The sequence below is a fragment of the Crocuta crocuta genome, unplaced genomic scaffold, assembly GCF_008692635.1.
Source record: "Crocuta crocuta isolate KB4526 unplaced genomic scaffold, BGI_CrCroc_1.0 scaffold118, whole genome shotgun sequence".
Classification (NCBI taxonomy): domain Eukaryota; kingdom Metazoa; phylum Chordata; class Mammalia; order Carnivora; family Hyaenidae; genus Crocuta; species Crocuta crocuta.
In genome coordinates, this window is record NW_027551558.1 from 9,050,309 (window position 1) to 9,070,944 (window position 20,636).

General features: G+C 41.9%; 1 protein-coding gene across 4 annotated transcripts in view; it reads left to right on the plus strand.

Annotated features, from left to right (window-relative positions):
- Positions 1–20,636, plus strand: part of FAM178B (family with sequence similarity 178 member B) — a 113,539-nt gene that overhangs the window by 6,167 nt on the left and 86,736 nt on the right. For all 4 annotated transcript variants that reach the window (XM_077749237.1, XM_077749239.1, XM_077749238.1 and 1 more), the window contains exons 2-4: positions 17,034–17,103; positions 17,305–17,741; positions 18,985–19,046. In XM_077749237.1, coding sequence (XP_077605363.1) covers positions 17,034–17,103; positions 17,305–17,741; positions 18,985–19,046 — 569 coding nt within the window. The remainder of the gene's footprint in view (positions 1–17,033; positions 17,104–17,304; positions 17,742–18,984; positions 19,047–20,636) is intronic.

Here is a 20,636-nt window from a genome sequence, read left to right on the forward strand (position 1 = left end):
TTGGTGAGAAATACCTACTAGAATGGTAAACCTTTGAAAGACTGACAGTCTCAGCTGTTGGCAAGGGTAGAATGAGGAGAACTGGCAAATGGCATATAGGAGGGTAAATTCATTCTACCACTTAGAAACTGTTTGACTTTGTCTACTATAAATGAACATACCTATTCCTGTGACCTATCAATGTGACACCTGGGTGCATTCCCAACAGAAATGTGTGTGATTGGGTGTGTGGGATTGTGTGTACAAAAGGCAAGTAAAATGGTGTTTATAGAAGCATTATTTGTAATTGTCAAAAACAAAAAACAGTGAAGATGTCTATGAACAGAAGAGTCAAGCCTGTATTCATACAGCCAAATACTATACAGCAACAAAGATGAACATGCACAGACATAACATTGAACAAAAGAAGCCAGATGAAAAAGAATCCATACTGTGTGATTCCACTTATGTATTATTTTAAAAACACACAAAACAAATCTGTGGTGGTGTTTTATTTTGGGGGCAGAGGGTGGGAGTGCTGACTGGGAGTGAGCATAACGAAGACTGTGGGGTGCTGGTATGTACCATCTTTACTTTGGTAATGGTTACCTAGGTGTGTTCACTTTGTGAAAATTCATCTAGCTGTATTCTTACCCAAGTATGCTGTTCTATACATACATTGTACTTTAAAGTTGACTAATTTGATTTGTATCTAGCATAATGACATTTGGTATATTGCATGTCATTATGAATTGAATTGTGTCTCCCCTCCAAATTCATGTGTTGAAGCCCTAACTCACAATATGATGGTATTTAGTGATGGGGTCTGTTGAAGGTAATTAGGGTTAGATGAGGTCATGAGGGTGTGACTGCCTGATGGGATTAGTATCCTTTTAAGAAGAGAAAACGTCCTTCCATCAGTTAAACATCAAACATCATATGTCCTAAGTGTCTGACTCTTGATTTCAGCTCAGGTCATGATCTCACAGTTCATGGGATCAAACCTTGTGTCGGGCTCTGTGCTGATAGCACGGAACCTGGTTGGGATTCTGTCTCTCCCTCTTTCTCTGCCCCTCCCCTGCTTGTGCTCACACACACACTCCCTCTCTCAAAATAAATAAATAAAACGTTAAAAAAAAGAAGAGGGGCCCCTGAATGGCTTACTCGGTGAGCATCTGACTTTCGCTTAGGTCATGATCTCACGGTTTGTGAGTTCGAGCCCTGCATCGGGCTCTGTGCTGACAGCTCAGAGTCTGGAGCCTGCTTCAGATTCTGTGTCTCCTCTCTCTGCCTCTCCCCTGCTCGCACTCTCTCTCAAAATAAATATTTAAAAATTAAAAAAGAGGAAGAGGCCAGTGCACACATTCTGTCTCTCTCCCACAAGTGCACCAAGGAGAGGTCATGTGAGCACACAGCAGGAGACAAGTCTCCCACAAGCCATGAGAAAAGGCCTCAGAAAGAAACCTATGTTGCTACCACCTTGATCTTGGACTTCCAGCCTCAAGAACTATGAGACATAAGAGATGCCTGAGTGGCTCAGTTGGTTAAGCATCCGACTTCAGTTTGGGTCATGATCTCACAGTTTGTGGGTTTGAGCCCTGTATTAGGCTCTGTGCTGACAGCTCAGAGCCTGGAGCCTGCTTCGAGTTCTGTGTCTCCCTCTCCCTCTCTCTCTCTCTCTCTCTCTACCCCTCCCCCACTCACACTCTGTGTCTCTCGAAAATAAATGTTAAAAAACATTTAAAAAATAACTATGAGAAATCTGATTTTTAATCCACATAGCCCATGGTACAGGCATGTTTTGTTTTATTGTACTTTATAATACTTCACAGATAATGCTTTTTTAAAAAAATTTTTTTACAAAGTTAAGTTTTGTGGCAACCTGCAGCTATCATCTTTTGGGCCCATTTTTCCCAAAGCATTTGCTCATTTATGCCTCTGTGTCACATTTTGGTAATTCTCATAATATTTTAAACTGTTTCATTATTATTTGTTATGGTGATCAGTGATCTTATATATTCCTTTTGTATACATGGGTGCCATGAACCTCACCCACATAAGACAGCAAGCTTAAACAATAAATGTGTGTGTTCTGACTGCTTCACCAACCAATCATTCCCTTGTCTGTCTGCCTCCCTCTCCTCAGGTCTCTCTGTTCCCTAAGACACAGCAATATTGATGTTAAGCCAGTTGTTAACCTTATAATGGCCTCTAAGTGTTGAAGTGAAAGGAATAGTCACATGTCCCTGACTTTAAATCAAACGCTAGAAATGATTAATCGTATTAAGGAAGGCATGTCAAAAGCCAAGTCAACCAAAAGCTCCAAACAGCCAAGTTGTGAATGTGATGGAAAAGTTCTTGAAGAATATTAAAAGTGCTACTCCAGTAAACACATGAATGATAAGAAAGTGAAACAGCCTTATTGCTGATATGGAGAAAGTTTGAGTGGTCTGGATACAAGATCAGACCATCCCACGACATTCCCTTAAGCCAGAGTCTAATCCAGAGCAAGACCCTAACTCTCTTCAATTCCATGAAGCTGCAGAAGAAAAGTTTGAAGCTAGCAGGAATTGGTTCATGAGATTAATAATCTCAAAGTGCAAGCAGTAAGGTAAAACAAGTTATCCAGGAGATCTAGCTAGGATCATTAATGAAAGTGGCTACACTAAATAAGAGATTTTCGTTGTAGGCAAAACAGCCTTCTATTGGAAGAAGATTCTATTGAGGACCTCATAGCTGGAGAGGAGAAGTTAATGCCTGGCTTCAAAGCTTCAAAAGACAAGCTGAGTCTCTTGTAAGATACTAATGCAGCTTGTGGTTTTAAGTTGAAGCTAGTGCTTACTTACCAGTCCAAAAGTCCTAAAACCCTTAAAAATTATGCTAAATCTACTCTGCCTGTTTACAGTATGGTTTAGTGAATATTTTAAACCCACTGTTGACACCTGCTGCTCAGAAAGCAAGATTTCTTTCAAAATACTACTGTTCATTGACAATGCACCTGGTCACCTAAGAGCTCTGATGGAGAGGTACAACAAGATTAATGTTTTCTTATCTAACACAGTACCCATTCTGCAGTCTTGGATCAAGGAGTAATTTTGACTTTCAAGTCTTATTATGTAAGAAATACATTTTGTAAGACTATCATTGCCATAGAGAGTGATCCTTCTGATGGATTTGGGCAAAGTAAATTGTAAACCTTCTGGAAATGATTCTTTATTCTAGATGCCATAAGAACAATCATGATTCGTAGGAAGAGGTTAAAATATCGTAACTCTTTAGAGTTGGGAAGAAGTTGATTCCAACCCTCACAGATGAGTTTAAGGGGTTCAGGACTTCAGTGAAGAAAGTAACTACATATGTGGTGCAAATAGCAAGAGAACCAGAATTAGAAGTGGAGCCTGAAGTGTGACAAATTGCTGCCAATCTTTTTTTTTTTTTTTAATGTTTTATTTATTTCTAGGAGAGAGAAAGAGAGAGAGACAGCGTGAGTAGGGGAGGGTCAGAGAGAGAGGGAGTCACAGACTGAAACAGGCTCCAGGCTCTGAGCTGACAGTCAGCACAGAGCCCGACGCGGGGCCCGAACCCACGAACTGCGAGATCATGACCTAAGCGAAAGTCGGACGCTTAACTGACTGAGCCACCCAGGCGCCCCAAATTGCTGCCAATCTTAAAAACTTGAAAAGATGAGGGATGTCTGGGTGGCTCAGTCGGTTAAGCATCTGACTTTTGATTTTGGCTCAGGTTATGATATCACAGTCATGCGATCAAGCCCCTCATTTGGCTCTACTCTGGACACGGAGCCTGCTTGAGCTTCTCTCTCTCCTTCCCTCTGCCCCTCTCTGCTGCTTGTTTGCGCTCTCTCCCTCAAAAAGAAAAGAAACCTGAAAAGGATGAGAAAGCCCTTTTTATTGAAGAACAAAGAAAGTAGTTTCTTGAGATGGAATCTACTCCTGGTGAAGATGATGTGAAGATTTTTGAAATGATAACAAAGGACTATAAAGGAAGTTTACGTAGAATGTTACATAAACTTCATATCAAGTAAGCAGTGATAGGGTTTGAGATGACTGACTCTAATTTTGAAAGTAGTTCAAGATGCTATCAAACAGCATCACATTCAACAGAGAAATAGTCCATGAATGGAAGGGTCGGCTGATGTGGCCAACCTCACTGTTGTCTTATTTTTTAAAAATGGCCACAGCCACCCTAGCCTTTAGTAACACCACCTTGATCGGTCAGTAGCCAACAGCATTACAGCAAGGACCCTTCCCCTCCCCAAGCAAAACAGTGGACCTGCAGAAAGCTCAGATGATGGTTCCCAGTTTTTAGCAGTAAATTATTTTTTAACTAAAGTATGTATATTGTTTTTTTCAAGACAATGCTGTTGCACATTTGATAGACTACAGTATAGTGCAAATGTAATCTTTATATGCCCTGGGAACCCAAAACTTCATTGGACCCACTTTATTGCCGTATTCACTGTACTGCAGTGGTCTGGAACTGAACCTGCAGTATGTCTTTTGTATGCCCGTATTTTGTTGTAGCAACTCAGGCCAACTAAAGCATATATATGTGTCCAGGAGCATCAACTACCTCATTTTCTGAGAATCCAGCCTGCACTGGCCAATGGGCTGGGCACTGGGACACAGAGACAAGACTTCATCTGTGTACCTTAGTGACTCAAGAGAATTAAGTCATCAGTGTGGTAAAAATACATGAAGTGTTGTGCGGGTAAAGAGGAGGGGCTGAGACTTGGTATGTTTCCTCAGGCAGCAATGACACATTTACTCCTCTTTTATAGTTTAAAGTGCCCCTCCGTCTTGGGTGCTCCATCTGGAGCAGTGACCTGCTGAACTTTCAGAAACCAGAGTGTGCTGCTTTTCATGATCTTGAGGAACAGCCAAAGCTGGAATAGCAAAAACCGTCAACTCTGAAGGGGAACAAAGGCTGGTGTTGTGTATCCACACTTAGTGGGCTCTGCATTGTTAGGAGGACATAGAAAGCACTTGTGCTCAGAAAAGAAACCAATTGAAAAGCAGAAAATATCCTTCCCTCCCACCGTCCCCAGTTGCACGCAGTTTTTGCCACATGGACTTGGTCTCAATGCATCAGCAGTTTCTGATTCTTTTTATATTTTATCATCTCTATGGACTTATGAACACTGAAACATTTACTTGGGGTAGGCCAGTTTTCTTATTTTTGGCAAATGTTCCAGACTCAACTTAGTATACTCTCGGTTCCCCAACTAAAAAGGTTTTTAAAGGACAGCCCTAACCCCCCAACCCTGTATTCTCAAAAGGCATAATCAGTTGCATAGAGTATTACTGGGAGATTTTAGTGAGACTTTTTATTCTTTGTTTCTTCTTGCTTCTTGGTTAGTATCTATAATGAGACAACTTGCAGCGTGATTTCCAGCTTCCTGATGCCTTACTCTTTTGTCCTCTTGGAAGGTTCACAGCAGCAGTATGGACCTTCAGTTTTACTTTACTTGTATTTTCTTTAAAAAAAAAAAAAAGAAGAAGAAGAAATTGAAAATAAACTTAAAAAGAAGCCTGGGTGGCCTACTTGGTTGGCTGTCCAACTCTTGATTTTGGCTCAGGTCATGATCTCACAGCCATGGGATCAAGCCCAGCATTGGGTTCCATGCTGAGTGTGGAGTCTGCTTGAGATTCTCTCTCCCCCACTTATGTGCTTGCTTGCTTTCTCTCTCAAATACAAATTAATTAATTAATTAAAATATTAAAATTAAAATAAAAGTAAAAAACTAGTTCATTGACATATAAGTCACATAACATACAACTTATCCATATTCTAAAATCAATGTTAGAACATTTTTAGCACCCCGGAAATAAACCTTGCATCCCTTAACTGTTACCACCCGACTTCCCTTCTCTCTCCCAATCCTAATCTGCTTTATCCCATTATGGATTTGCCAGTTCTGGACATTTCATGCAAATGGAACCACACAGGATGTGGATTTAGAAGTTGGGCTTCTTTCACTTTATGTATTGTGTTCAAGGTCCATCCATGTTTTAGCATGAGTCAGTACTTCATTCCTCTTTTTATAGCTGAATAATACTCCATTATGTGGATATACCACATTTTGTTTATCCTTTCAACAATTGATGGCCATTGGGTTGTTTCTGCTTTTTGGCTACTTTGTGTGGACATATGTTTTCTTTTTTTTTTTTTCTTTTTATTGTTAATTTTAAAAATTTACATCCAAATTAGCTAGCATATAGTTCAACAGTCAACAGTGATCTCAAGAGTAGATTCCTTTATGCCCCTTACCCATTGAGCCCATCCCCCCTCCCACAACCCCTCCAGTAACCCTCTGTTTGTTCTCCATATTTAAGAGTCTCTTATGTTTTTGTTCCCCTCCCTGTTTTTATATTATTTTTGCTTTCTTTCTCTTATGTTCATCTGTTTTGTATCTTAAAGCCTAAATATGAGTGAAGTCAAATGATATTTGTCTTTCTCTGACTAATTTCGCTTAGCATGATACCCTCTAGTTCCATCCATGTAGTTGCAAATGACATATGTTTTCATTTCTCTCTCATTTATACCTAGAAATGGAATGTCTGGGCCATATGGTACCTCTATGTTTAACCATTTGAAGAACTGCTAGACTATTTCCTAAAGCCCGTTTCCTTGTATGATCAGCAAGCAAGGGAAATATTTTATAGTTCTTTTAACTTTTATAGGATTTTACAAATTTTGCTACTTACCACCTTTGCCACTTGTGTGTTAAAACGCTTCCATAAAAAAAAGCAGGAGGTATGATCACTGTGCTTACACCTCCTTCTCTGTGCATATTTCTCATCCTCTGCAAGACCTTAGTCTCCTAAGGTCCTTAGGAACATAGACATTGGTTATTTATGTACCAGACAGCTTTTCAGATACTTCTGATTATAAGAGCAAATTCTTTTGCTGATCTTTACCTGGGATTCCACTTACATATTGAACCACTGAGAGTTTGGGTAGAATGTCACTCCCAAGTTTTGGTTGCTTGAGATGATGTCTTGTTGATCATACTCATGTCATGGCCATGTTGGCAGCAAAGTGGTGCCAAATCATGAAGATGGGAAAGCTCTTGGACTTTCAGTATCCTTTGTAATACACACAAAGGATTTTTAATGTTTTCAGAGGCCTCCACCGCTAGCTTCTGCCTTCTATGGAGCTCAGGACTATTGCAGCCAATAACACTGTTATGGGCTAAATTGACCCCCTAAAATTCATAGGTTGAAGTCTTAATTACCACAGAATGTGACTATATTTGGAGATAAGGCCTTTAAAGAGATAAAAATTAAGGCTAAATGAGGTCATTGGGGGTGGGTCCTAATCCAACAGGACTGGTGTCCTTATAAGGAGAGATGATTAGGACACAGACCAGAAACCATGTGGCGACAGGGAGAAGATGGCCAAGAGTAAACAGAGGAGAATGGTTCAGAAGAAACCAACCCTGCCGACACCTTGATCTTGGACTTTGAGCCTCCAGAATAGTGAGATAATAAATGTCTATAGTTTAAGCCTCCCAGCCTCTGGTATTTGTTATGGCAGCCCAGGCTAGTTCATGCACCGTGATGCTCCTTTGCCCTGACACCGTGCCTACTCTCCTCTTCTGTGGGTCTGATGGACAAACTGCCCCCCTAAGTCTCAGACTATATCTTCTGCTTGGGTCATGCACCATTCTGAGCCCCTTTACCCTGGTCCTTTTTGTTTCCCCAAGTCCAAAGGTGCCTCCTAGGTACAAAGCACATCCTGGCCCAAGTATCACCCCAGAGGGAGAGAATATACCATCAAGACTCATAAGAAGCCTTGGTCACACCTGCTCACACTCCTCCTTTTCATGGGGGAAGTTCAGTGATTCCTTAGCAGGAGCACCTTAGGGAGCCTCCTATAGAAGGTGGAACTGGGAAGGCCAACAAGGGACACTTTATAACACAAAGATGGCTTCGATCATCCCAAGAGCATTTTCATTCATTTAACAGAATTTGCATCTTGTGCGTTCCTCCAGATGATTTCTAATGTGGAAATAATTTTATACATTGAAAAGTTAGTCTCAACATTTGCTGAGTGGAAGCTGGGGATATTTTTAAAGTTAGGTTTATCAAGCCATAATTTGCATACAGTAAAATTCACTCTCTATAGATGTGCAGTTCAGTGAGCTCTGACAAATGTATATAGTTTGAGTAACAACTATCATGATTAAATTAAAGGATGTTTTCATCACCTTCTGAAGACCCCTAATATACCTTTGCCCAGCAGTGGCTTCTGAGCAGAGGAAGTTACACAATTGAGTTGATGCCCTAGGTCTAAGAAGGTTGAATCAGAGGCGATGTTCAGGAAGGACTGGAAGGAAAAGAGGGTGTAGAAGGAAAAGAAACTGGTTTGTTTTTTAAGGCAGAAAAAAACAAAAAAAAATTCCACTGGTGAACGGAAGGATGGGTGGTCATGGGCAACACCTCCCTGAAGGCCCAAAGGAGGGCAAGGTGTCAGAACCAGGGCAGAGGATATTTCTTGGAATCTTCCTTTTCTCACTGGGCCCCATAAGTATCTCATGCTGCCTTTCAATACTGAGGCACAAATTTAGAATAGTTAATTATTTAACAATTGTGCAAAAGTTACACCCATAAGTCCTTAATGTGCTTATTTCATGTATGAGTACTTTTTTAAATCTATGATTTCTACCAAGTTGTGCGGTCTTCTACTTACTTGACATTATTTCATGTGTACTTTTTTCTCCCCATGGATAGCTTGTATATTTATTTGTCCCTTCTTGTGGTAAGATACACATAGCATTAAACTTGCCATTTTAATGATTTTAAAATTCCAGGGAATTTAGTAAATTCACAGTGTTTTGCAGTCATTGGCACTGTCGAGTTCCAGAATATTTCCATCATCTAAAAAGGAGACCTTGTACCCACTGAGCAGCCACTACCCATTTCTCGTCCTTTCCCCCTCACATCTCAGCACCCAGACCCTGGAAACCTAACTAATCTACTTTCTGTCTCTATGGATTTGCCTTTTCTGGGCATTTCATATAAAGAGAATCATCTATAGAATAGAAGACCTTTGTGTCTGGCTTCTTTCACTAAGCATAATGATTTTGAGGTTTATCCATTGTTATAGCATATAACAGTGCTTCATTCCTTTTTGTGACTCAATAATATTCCATTGCATGGCTCTCCTACATTTTGTTTGCCCACTCAGTAGTTGACGGACATTTGCATTGTTTCCACCTTTTGGCTGTGTGAGTAGTGCCGCCGTGAACATTCATGTGCAAGGAGTTGTCTGAGTACCTATTTTCATTTCTTTTGGGTAGGTACTCAGGAGTGAAATTGCTGGGTCATCTGGTAATCTTATATTTAACTTACTGGGTAACTGCCAGACTCTTTCACAGTGGCTGTGCCATTTTACATTCACACACACAATGGAAGAGGGTTCCAGTTTCTCCAGTCCTCACCAACACTAGTTGTTGATTGAATGGTTGGTTGGTTGGTTGCCATCCTACTGTGTGTGAAGTGGTGTTTTATTACGCTTTTGATTTACATGTCCCTAATAAAGTGGTGAATGACATTGAGCATCTTTTCATGTGCTTTTTGGCCATTTGTATAGATTCTTCTGAAAATGCCTATTCAAGTCTTTTGCTTACTTTTTAACTGGATATTTTGACTTTTCTTGTTAAGTTGTAAGAGTTCTTCATATATTCTGGATACTAGACTCATCAGATTTATATGATTTGCAAATACTTTGTCCCACTCTGTAGGTTGTCTTTTCATTTTCTTGACAATAGCCTTTGAAGGAAAAAGTTTTAAATTCTGATGAAATCCAACTTCTCTCTTTGTTGTAGTTGTTGTTGTTGCCTCTATTGTTGGTATCGTATCTAGGAAACCATGTTGTCCAACCTGGAGTCATAAAAATTTACCCCTGTGTTTTCTTCTCAGAGTTGTATAGTTTTAACACTTATATTTAGATTTTCCATTTGAGCTCATTGGTATGTGGTGTCTGGTGAGACAAGGGTCCAGTGTCATTTTTTTGCATGTGGATGTCCAGTTGTTATAACGCCATTTGTTGAAGAGTCTAAAATCTTTAAAAGATCTTGCATCTTTGTTGAAAATCAATTGATCATAGATGTATATGTTTATTTCTGGAGTCTCAGTTCTAGTCCATTGATACCTATGTCTACCCTTTTGCTGGTACCACACTGTTTTGATTACTGTGCCTTTTTTGTTGTTGTTTATTCAAGTTTTTGTTTAAATTCCAGTTAACGTACATTAGTCTCAGGAATAGGATCTAGTGATTCATCACTTACCTACAATACCTAGTGCTCATCCAAACAAGTGCCTTCCTTAATGCCCATCACCCATTTAACCGCAACCCCCATCTACCTCCCCTCCAGCAACCCTCAGTTTGTTCTCTACAGTTATGAGTCTCTTTTATGGTTTGCCTATTTCTAGCCCCCACCCTTTGTAGTAAGTTTAGAAATCAGGAAATTGAGTCCAACTTTGTTTTTCTTTTTCAAAATTGCTTCAAGGTCTCCTGTGATTATATATGTATTTTAGGATTGCTTTTTCCATTTCTGCTTAAAAAGGACTTTGGGATTTTGATAGGGATGCATTGATTCTGTAGACCACTTCAAGGAGTTTTACCATGAATGATATCATGGTTTTGATGATATTAAGCCTTCCAATCCACAAATGCAAGATGTCTTTATATTAAGGTATATCTTCTTTAATTTTTTTCATCAATGTTCTGTCATTTTCAGAGTTTAAATTTTCTAAATTTATTCCTAAGTATATTATTTGTCCATTTTATCTAGGTTACCTAATTTTCTGTGCACAGTTATTCATAGTATTCTCCCTTTTAATCATTTTTATTTCTAAGGTTGACAGTAATGTCTTTCATTTCTGATTTTAGTAATAGGAGTTTCTCTCTCTCTCTCTCTCTCTCTCTCGTTTCTAGTTTGGTTTGTCAATTTTGTCAATTTTGTTGGTCTTTTCAAAGAACCAACTTTTGGCTTTGTTGGCTATCTCTGTTGTTTCTTTTTTTTCTGTTCTCCCCTCAAATCTTCATTGTTTTCTGCCTTCTGCAAGCCTTGAGTTTAGTTTGCTTTTCTTTTTCTAGTTCCTTACAGAATAAACCAATTTAGGTTACTGATTTAACTTCTTTTTTTTTTTTTATTTTTAAATGTTTTTTTAATTGTTTTAATTTTTAAATGTTTTAAATGTTTTAGGCTTACATTTTCATTTTGGAGAGAAAAAGAGACAGAGCATGAGTGGGTGAGGGCCAGAGAGAGAGGGAGACACAGAATCTGAAGCAGGCTCTAGGCTCCACGCTCTGAGCTCTGAGCTGTCAGCACAGAGCCCAATGCAGGACTCAAATTCATGAACTGCAAGATCATGACCTGAGCCACAGTTGGACGCTCAACCAACTGAGTCACACAGGCTCCCCTTAACAATCTTCTTTTTTAATGCAGGTGTTTATAGCTATACATTTTCCTGGGAGCATTGCTTTCACTGCATCCCATACCTTTTGGTGTGTTGTGTTTGTTTTTACTTACCTCTAAGTTATTTTTAAATTTCTCTTATGATTTCTTTTTGGATTCATTGGTTATTTAAATGTATGTTGTTTTATTTCTACATATTTGTGAAATTCCCACTTTTGTTTTTTTATGTCTAGTTTCTATTGTGATCAGGAAAGATACTTTATAGGATTTCAGTCTTTTTAAATTTATTGAGACTTGTGGGGCGCCTGGGTGGCTTAGTCGGTTAAGCGTCCGACTTTCGCNAAACATTTAAAAAAAATAAATTTATTGAGACTTGTTTTGTGGCCTAACATATGATCAGTGCTGAAGAAAATTCCGTGTGTACTTGCAAAGAATGTATATTCTGCTCTTGCAGAATGAAGCGTTCTGTAGATGTCTGTTATTTCTACTTGGTTCCTGGTGTTGTTCAAGTCCTCTATTTTCTTTTGATCTTCTGTCTAGTTACGTTATTGAAGGGAGGATATTGAATCCTTTAGCTATCACTTTGTAACTATTTCTCCCTTCAGATTTGCCTGTTTGCTTCACATATTTTGGAGCTCTGTTTTTAGTTGCATGTATGTTTATAATTGTTATGTCTTTTTTTTAAATGTTTATTTATTTTTGAGAGAGACATAGAGCACATGAGAGTCAGGGTGGGTTGAGAGGGGGGCAGACAGAAGATCCGAAGTGGGCTCTGCGCTGACAGCAGCAAGCCCAACATGGGCTCAAACTCACTGTGAGATCATGATCTGAGCCAAAGTTGGATGCTTAACTGACCAAGCCACGCAGCGCCCCTAATTGTTATGTCTTCTTGATGAATGACCCTTATATCAATATATAAAGTCTTTCTTTGTCTCAGTAATTTTTGACTTAAAGTCTATTTTTCCAGACAAATACTAATGTATACTAATGTATAGCTACTTCAGTTGTCTTTGGGTCTCTGTTTGCATGGAGTCTCTTTTCCAACCTTTCACCTTCAACCTATGTGGCTATAAAGTGAGTCTCTTGTAGACAGCATATAGTTGATGTTATAACAAACTAGTTTGAATTAATACCAGTTTAGCTTCAGGGGCACCTGGGTGGCTCAGTCAGTTAAGTGTCTGAGTCTTGATCTTGGCTCAGGTCATGATCTCACAGTTCGTGAGTTCCAGCCTTACATTAGGCTCTGTGCTGACAGTGCAGAGCCTGCTGGGATTCTGTCTCTCCCTCTTTCTGCCCCTTCCTCGCTTACTCTCCCCCCTTAAAATAAATTCATTTTTTAAAAAATTATCAATTTAGCTTCAGTTATACAAAAACTCTGCTCCTATACAATTCCATCCCTCCTTTTTATGTTTTTATTGTCACAAATTACATCTTTGAACCATTGTGTGTTCATTAACATAGATGTATAATTGTTTTATGCATTTGTCTTTTAAATCACATAGGGAAAATAGAAGAATTACAAACCAAAAATACAGTGATACTTGCATTTTTATTTACCTATAAATATCACATAGTTCACAGTTTAGCTCAGATTAATACCAACTTAATTTCGATAAAATACAAAACTTAGCACTTACATAGCTCTATTCCCACCCCTTCCTTTGTGCTGTTGTTGTCATGTAAATTCTATCTTTAGACATTGTTTTCCCACTAAGACAGATTTGTAACTATTCCTTTATGTAGTTGTATTTTAAATAAAATAGGAGAAAAAGAGTTACAAATAAAAACTACACTTATACTGTCTTTTATGTATAACCATGTCCTTATCTTTATCACTGTTCTTTTTTTTTTCATGTGGATTCAAGTTATTTTCTAATATCCCTTCACTTCAGCCTGAAGGATTTACTTTAGTATTTCTTGTAGAACAAATTTGTTAGAGGGGCACCTAGGTGGTTCAGTCGGTTAAGTGGCCGACTTTGGCTCAGGTCACAATTTCACAGTTCATGAGTTCAATCCCCATGTCGCACTGTGGGCTGACAGTTCACCCTGGAGCCTGCTTCGGATTCTTTGCCTCCCTCTCTCTCTGCCCTCCCCTGCTTATGCTCTGTCTCTCAAAAATAAATAAATATTAAAAAAAAAAAATTTGTAGAACAAATTTGTTAATCTGGAAATATCTTCATTTCTCCTTTTTTGAAGGATAGTTTTGTGGGAGACCGCATTCTTGGTTCATAGTCTTTTGTTTCTTCACTTTGGATATTTCTTCTCACTGCCTGCTGATCTCCATGGTGTTTGATAAGAAATCACCTGTTAATCTTATTGAGACTCCCTTGAAGGTGATGAAGCACTTGTCTCTTCCTGCTTTTTATTTTTTTAATTTTTTTTTAATTTTTAAATATTTATTTATTTATTTCTAGGAAAGAGAGAGACAGCGTGAGCAGGGGAGGGTCAGAGAGAGAGGGAGTCACAGACTGAAACAGGCTCCAGGCTCTAAGCTGGCAGTCAGCACAGAGCCCGACGCGGGGCTCGAACCCACGAACCGCGAGATCATGACCTAAGTGAAAGTCAGATGCTTAACCGACTAAGCCACCCAGGCGCCCCTCTTCCTGCTTTTTAGACACTCTCACTGGTTTTTAAAAGTTTCATTATGACGTGTCTAGGTGTGGATCTCTCTGAATTTATCCTACTTGGAGTTTGTTGTGCTTCTTGAAAGTGCAGTATTCTTTCAGTCCCCCTTTACCCCACCCCACCCCTGCCATCTCTGCCTCAACTCCTAGGACTTCTGTTATGCATATATTGATATAATTAATGGTGTCCCACTGGTCTCTGAGGCTCTGTTCATCTTATTCTTTTTTCATTTTGTTCCTCAGAATTGATCATCTCAATTGACCTGTATAAAAGTTCACTGATTCCTCTGCTAGCTCACATTTGGTATTGAAGTCTTCTACTTAGTTTTTCATTTCAGTTTTTGTACTTTTCAACTCCGGAATTTGTGCCTATTTCTTTTCTATAATTTCTTTATCTTTATTCATATTCCCTATTTGGCGAGGCCTCATTCTCTTCTGGTTTCTTTTAGTTCTTTGTCATCATTTCCTTCAGTTCTTAGAGCATATTTGACAGTTGATTTAAAGTTTTTGTCTAGTAGGTCCAATGCCTGGACTTTCTTAAGGACAGTTCTTTTTGTTTGTTTTTGAATGAGCCATACTTTGTAATTTCTTTGCATGCCTTGTAATTTTTGTTGAAAATTGTTCACTTTTAATATTATAACGCAGTAACTCTGTAAATAGGATTACCCCTCACCTGAATTTGCTGTTGCTGGTTGCTATGAGTTATAGTTGTCTGTTTAGTGATTTTTCTAAACTTTTTTTGCAAAGACATTTTTATTTTGTTGTGTGTAGTCACTAAAGCCACAGTTTCTTTAGCTTGGTGGCTAACTGGTGCGTTGTTAGGAAGTTCCTTAAGTGCTGCTGTTGCCGCCGCCACCACCACCACAATAAAACTCTTCTGGTCTTTAGAGATTGGGTCTGTGTTGGAGTACTCCTTCAAAGCTTAGGCAGGCCTTATGCAACTCTGCCTAAGCCTTCACTTCCTGCTTACTTGGAGCCTAATGATCAGCCAGAGGTAAAAGCTTATGGTCTTCTCAGGTTTTTCGTAAGCGTTCATTAACCCTGGGCAATCGTGTGGCCTTCTGGACTCTCTGGTTTATGTGGGAGCTTTTTAAAACGTTTACTCCTCCATGTATCTCCTTCCTTAGGCTCTTTCTCTTCTAACTTTTCAAACTGTCTGCTGCTTGCCCCACCAGTTATCCCTTGCCCCAGATGGTTGTGGCTGGTAGGCTTATTTTTAAATGCTTTCATTAAGTGCTGCCCAGGAGGCCACTCCAGCCCTGAGAAAGTTCCAAGTGGGATAAAACAAAAGTAAGACCCCAAGTTGATCCCTCAGGGAGCCACAAGACAGGTCAAAACATAAAACCACAATTCTTTGAGAACAAAGTTTATATTGCCTCCTGTGGCACCGGCACGCCACACCAGGAATACAGCTGCCTCTTAGCTTGGGGTGGGGAATGATGGGCAGGTAAGTTCAAAAGCCCGAACATAATTTTACTGAAATGTAGCAGCTTTCTTCATTAAGCCTTTCCCTGGCTGTTGTTCGTTTCTTGTTAGATTCTAGGGTTCTGTAAGTATTGGTTCTGACAGGTTTTGTCAACTTAATTATTTGCTTTTGTGGAGGGACAAGTGTCTTGGGTTCCCTACTCTGAGGTATAAACAGTTTTGCAGTTATTTTTTTTTCATGTTTATTTATTTATTTTTGAGACAGAGAGAGAGAGGGTAGGGGCAAAGGGAGAGAGGGAGAGAGAGAATCATAAGCAGCCTCTGCACTGTCAGCACAGAGCCCCATGAGTAGCTCCATCTCATGAATGGTGAGATCGTGAACTGAGCCAAAATCAAGAGTCAGACACTTAACCAACTGAGCCACCCAGGTGCATCTTGCAGTTATTTTTATGTGGATCAATTGCTCTCTAAAAAGAATAAACCATTTTACAGTACCAACAACAATGTATTTCTTCACAGCCTTGTCAACATTCATTATTATAAATTTTTAATTTTTTATGATTTTGTTATCATTGAAGAATACTTTATAGACGGGGCGCCTGGGTGGCTTAGTCGGTTAAGCGTCCGACTTTCACTTAGGTCATGATCTCGCGGTTCGTGGGTTCGAGCCCCGCGTCGGGCTCTGTGCTGACAGCTCAGAGCCTGGAGCCTGTTTCAGTCTGTGACTCCCTCTCTCTCTGACCCTCCCCTGCTCACGCTGTCTCTCTCTCTCTCTCTCCTAGAAATAAATAAAACATTAAAAAAAATAAAAAAAAAGAATACTTTATAGTCATATTGATTTGAATGTCTTTCACTGTTGTTGAGGTTGAATCCTTGTTGAGTTAGTGTTTGTGTTTTTTTGTAAACGGTTGCTTCCTTTGGTCATTAGCTCATTCAGATATTCACCTTTCATCTGCATTTCAGTTGGTCTGATCCTGAGTCTGATACCATGAGAGATGTCTGCGTGTGAGGCATGGTGCATCTTAGCTGAGGAGGGGCAGCTCCTAACACTGGAGGGGGCTTGTTGGACCACCTCTGGGTATTTTTAAATCACTCATTCATTCAACAGAAATGCACCAAGCCCTACTGTGTGGCAGGTCTGTGCTGGTTCTAGGAAAATGGCGGGGACTAAATAGCTCTGCCCCGCCCCTTGTGAGCAAACAGCCTTTATGGGGGTGACACCAAACAAGCAAGATGTGCAGAATATCTTCTCAGAACATAATTTTCTGTTGACCTGTGCTTCTGTTGACCTGTGCTAGTTTTGATTTAATGCAGGTTTTTAAAGAATGGTGATGTCCTTACACTTGCCTATCATGTCCTTGAAATGAGAGGTCACATGGAATCCCTTGCACCTCAGCAACTTGATCTTCATAGTGCACATGCTTGGTCCTTGGGGTAGAGCTGGAGGGAAGTTTTCCTCCTGGGCACCAGTGGGCCCACGCTCTGTAGGGAATCTGGGGCTTCCGAGAATTTAGCTTTCTTATGGAGGCTCACCTCACCTGACAGGAAGTTCTTTCCAGGACAGAACATCCAGTGGTTTGCAGATGGCCATGCCCCAGAAGACTCCACTAGCCCTTCCTCAGAGAGAAGGTAGGCATTCTCACCTGCACAGGTAGAGCCGTTCTGAGGCTTGGGGCCATGAGGAAGTGGACAACCCATGGTTGAGGGACTCCCCTTGCATCCTGCCCACAGCAATCTTGTGTTGCCCCCTCTCCTCACCCAGCATGGCACGGTGGCTGGGATGGTGGTGGGCAAGTGGTAGAACACCATAATGCTCTGTCCCCTCCATAGGGGTCCAGGCAGCTGCTGTGATGCCCACCCTGCCTAACCTGAAGAGTGGCTGCTTCGACCATCCTCTGCACCGGGGGCTCCTCCACCCCACCCGGCGCCGCAGCGGTCCCACCTCAGCTTCAACTTCCAAGTTGTCAAAGAGGCCCAAAGTGCATGCAGCTGGGGACATGTTCCCCACTGATTGGAGCCCACCACCCATAGAGTTCCTGAACCTGGGGGTACCACAGGCCAGTAGGGGGGCCCCAGCACAGAAGAAGATGGGCCCAGGGGGGCCTCAGGGCCTGAGGACATGGCCTCACCAGCTGTCTGAGGAGTTAGACCAGGAGCCCCAGGACTCAGACCCCCGGGGGAGCCTGACCTCACTGGAGGAGCTGTTCTGGAACATGGCAGGCCCAAGCCAGAGGGCTATAGCTCCCATGGTGGACATCCACACCTCGGTAAGCCAATGGCCACCCTTTGGCCTCCTCTCCTTGCCACCCCCTCCTCATCACCGCTAGGCCACTCCCTCTTTGGCCATTCTTCCTTGGCTGTATCCCAACTGCCCTTTGTCGGCCCCCTCCCCCTAACCATCCCTCCTCAACTGCGTACCCCGAACCTCTCCCAGCCTTTGGACCCTTGTGGCTGGGATATATCTCTCCCCTTATATCTGCTGCTAGCCCCTGCTAACAGATGGCTTGGGGTGGTGCCAAATTGGATACTACGGTTGGGGTTATCCCCCTGGGGAAAAGAGAGACCTCGGTCAGTGCCTGGGTCTGGGCTAGGCCAGTCACAAAGACTTGGGCTAACTCTAGTCAGTGGATTGACATGCCTAAATGAAAGATTTAGTGATGAACTTCAAGCTGGGTGGGTATAAATAGCAGTTTCTGGGTAGACTGTGGTAACACTTAGAGACCCCTAAGTTTAGAAAGTTTATTCTGAGAATAGGACTTAATTATTATAATAGCCCAAGATTGTCAGTAATCTGAATGCCCACCACTAGGGAATTAATACGTTATGTTCTAGTCCTACATTAGAAAGGTTTTTTTTTTTTTAACTTATATCTTTAGTATTGATATGGAATGACCCTCAAGACATACTGTTAATTAGGCAAACCATAAGAGACTCTTAAATACACAGAACAAACTGAGGGATGCTGGAGGGGAGGTGGTTGGAGGGATGGGCCAAATGGGTGATGGGCCTTAAGGAGGGCACTTGCTGGGATGAGTACTGGGTGTTATATGTAAGTCATGAACCTGCTGGGTCTACTTGTGAAACCAATACTACACTGTATATTAACTAACTTGAATTTGAATAATTTAAAAAAATACATCCTATTAATTGGACAGAGCAAAGTATAGAATAGGGTTCATAGTGTGCTGCCATTTGTGTTATGGGTGGGGGTGGGGGAGTCTATAATGTACTACTGTTTGCTTGTCTGTGGATAAAATGTCTCTGGAAGCACACCAAGGAGCAAACACGTGTGGTCCTCTGTGAGGATGAACCTAGGTAGTTGGGGATGCAGGTGAGATGACACATCTTACCGGACGCCTTTATACCTCTCGATTTTTTAATCATGTGAATGTATTGTCTATTCAGAAAAGTAAACAAAATAAGGGGTTTGATTTAAATTAACTTTTATTCCCCCCCCCCCATCTGTTTATCTTTATGTTCGTCTCCCATTCTCCCCTCCTGTTTCTCTAGTTCACCTCTGGGGCCTCAGAGAGCTATGTCAATAGCTTAGATTACTTACTGCAGGAGAAGCGGTAAGTGTGGAAAGGGGTCCATCCTGGGATGTTCTTTCTGTGGGGTTGGCAGCAACTTGGGAGGCAGTTGTCCTCTAAGACTTCTAGCAAACTCACCTCAGGATGGAGCAGCCTGGAGCGCTCCTACACAGCATGCCTCCTGGAGTGTCCTGCGTGCTCTAATCAATAATAAGCACGTGGAGCGGCAGTCAGGTCACAGGGGGCCATCTTGAAGGCAGAGAGTCCCAGACCTCTGCCACATCCAGACGCCTTGTTCAGGGTTGCTGTGGGCAGGATGCGGGTAAAATCCCTTGCTCTCTTCTGCCCTGTTCATGCCCATGTGGCAGCCTCTCAGCTCCCACTTAAGGGAGAGGGGGAAAGGCAGGCAGCTTTGACAGAGATGTACAGCCTAACTATTGCCATGATGGTGATGCGGGCAAGCAAAGCTCATCAGGGCACCTGGCTCTGGGAGGTTCTCGCTCTTTTGGGTCCTGTGCCAGGCGCCTGATAGATGGAGGTGATTGTGTAGGCCCCTCTACCTGGAGATCTAACTGAATGCTTCTAGATCTCCCATGCTGGAAAGTTGCTGTGGAGGGGCCTGGAATACTGGCACCTCATTTAACCTGGGGGTCAGAAAAGGCTCCCCACAGGTATCCTTGTCTCTGAACCTTGGAGGATAAGATTTGGGGGGCAGCATGAGTGACCACACATATGAAGGTGGATACGACAGATAATTCTGTTGGCAGACTAGAAGTGGAATTCTCAGCGCTGGAGAGTGGGGGTTGGGGGTCCACATAGTAGGAGGTGCGGCCAAGATGTGAACCAGGGCTGGGTCACAAGAAGCCTCACAAACACAAGGTTGAGTTGGAAGAACTTTAAGGAGATAGTGATGTGATTCCTGCTGTGTTTCAGAGATGACTCAGGCTGCATTATGGAGAATGGATGGGAAGGGTGAGAGAGGAAGGAGGGTAAACAGTGATGGTGTGGGGTCCTGGGAGGAGGGTGGTAGGGCTATGATGCATCTGCTGACGTGGGTGATGGCTGGGACTTTGGGACCTGTGTGGAAGGGAATTCAGACCCAGACATGTGGGTTCAGAGGGCCTCGGGCACATTCAGCTGGAAATCATCCAATTGTGGCTGGCTAGGAGGATCCGAACTCCAGACAGTGGCCTAGGCTGAAGATGAAGTCGTTAGGACCTGAGGACCTTTAGGTAAATCCAGGGTGAGCACCTGGAGGGGAGGACAAGGACTGGGGTGGTTCCCTGACTGTTGAGGGAGCAAGGATCGAGAAGGCCAAAGGATGTACTCTGCCTGCTTGGGGGTTTGGTGGGGTTAGGGCAGGAGGGAGAGGAGGGAGTCATGTGTCTAGCAAGAAAACGGTGGGCATGCAGGCCGTGGTGGGGACCCACCTCTGGGGCTAGAGGCCACAGGGTAGGGAGAGGAAGGGAATGAGCAGGACCTGGAGGGCTGCCCTTGGGGCCAGAGAGGCAGGCCATGTATCAGGGGCTCCAGGGGCCATGAGCCTGGGGACCTCTCCAGGTCAGTGTGGCCAGACCCCAGGAGGAGGAGAAGGGGCTAGGCATAGGCGTTGATGTGTTAGAAAGTGGGAAA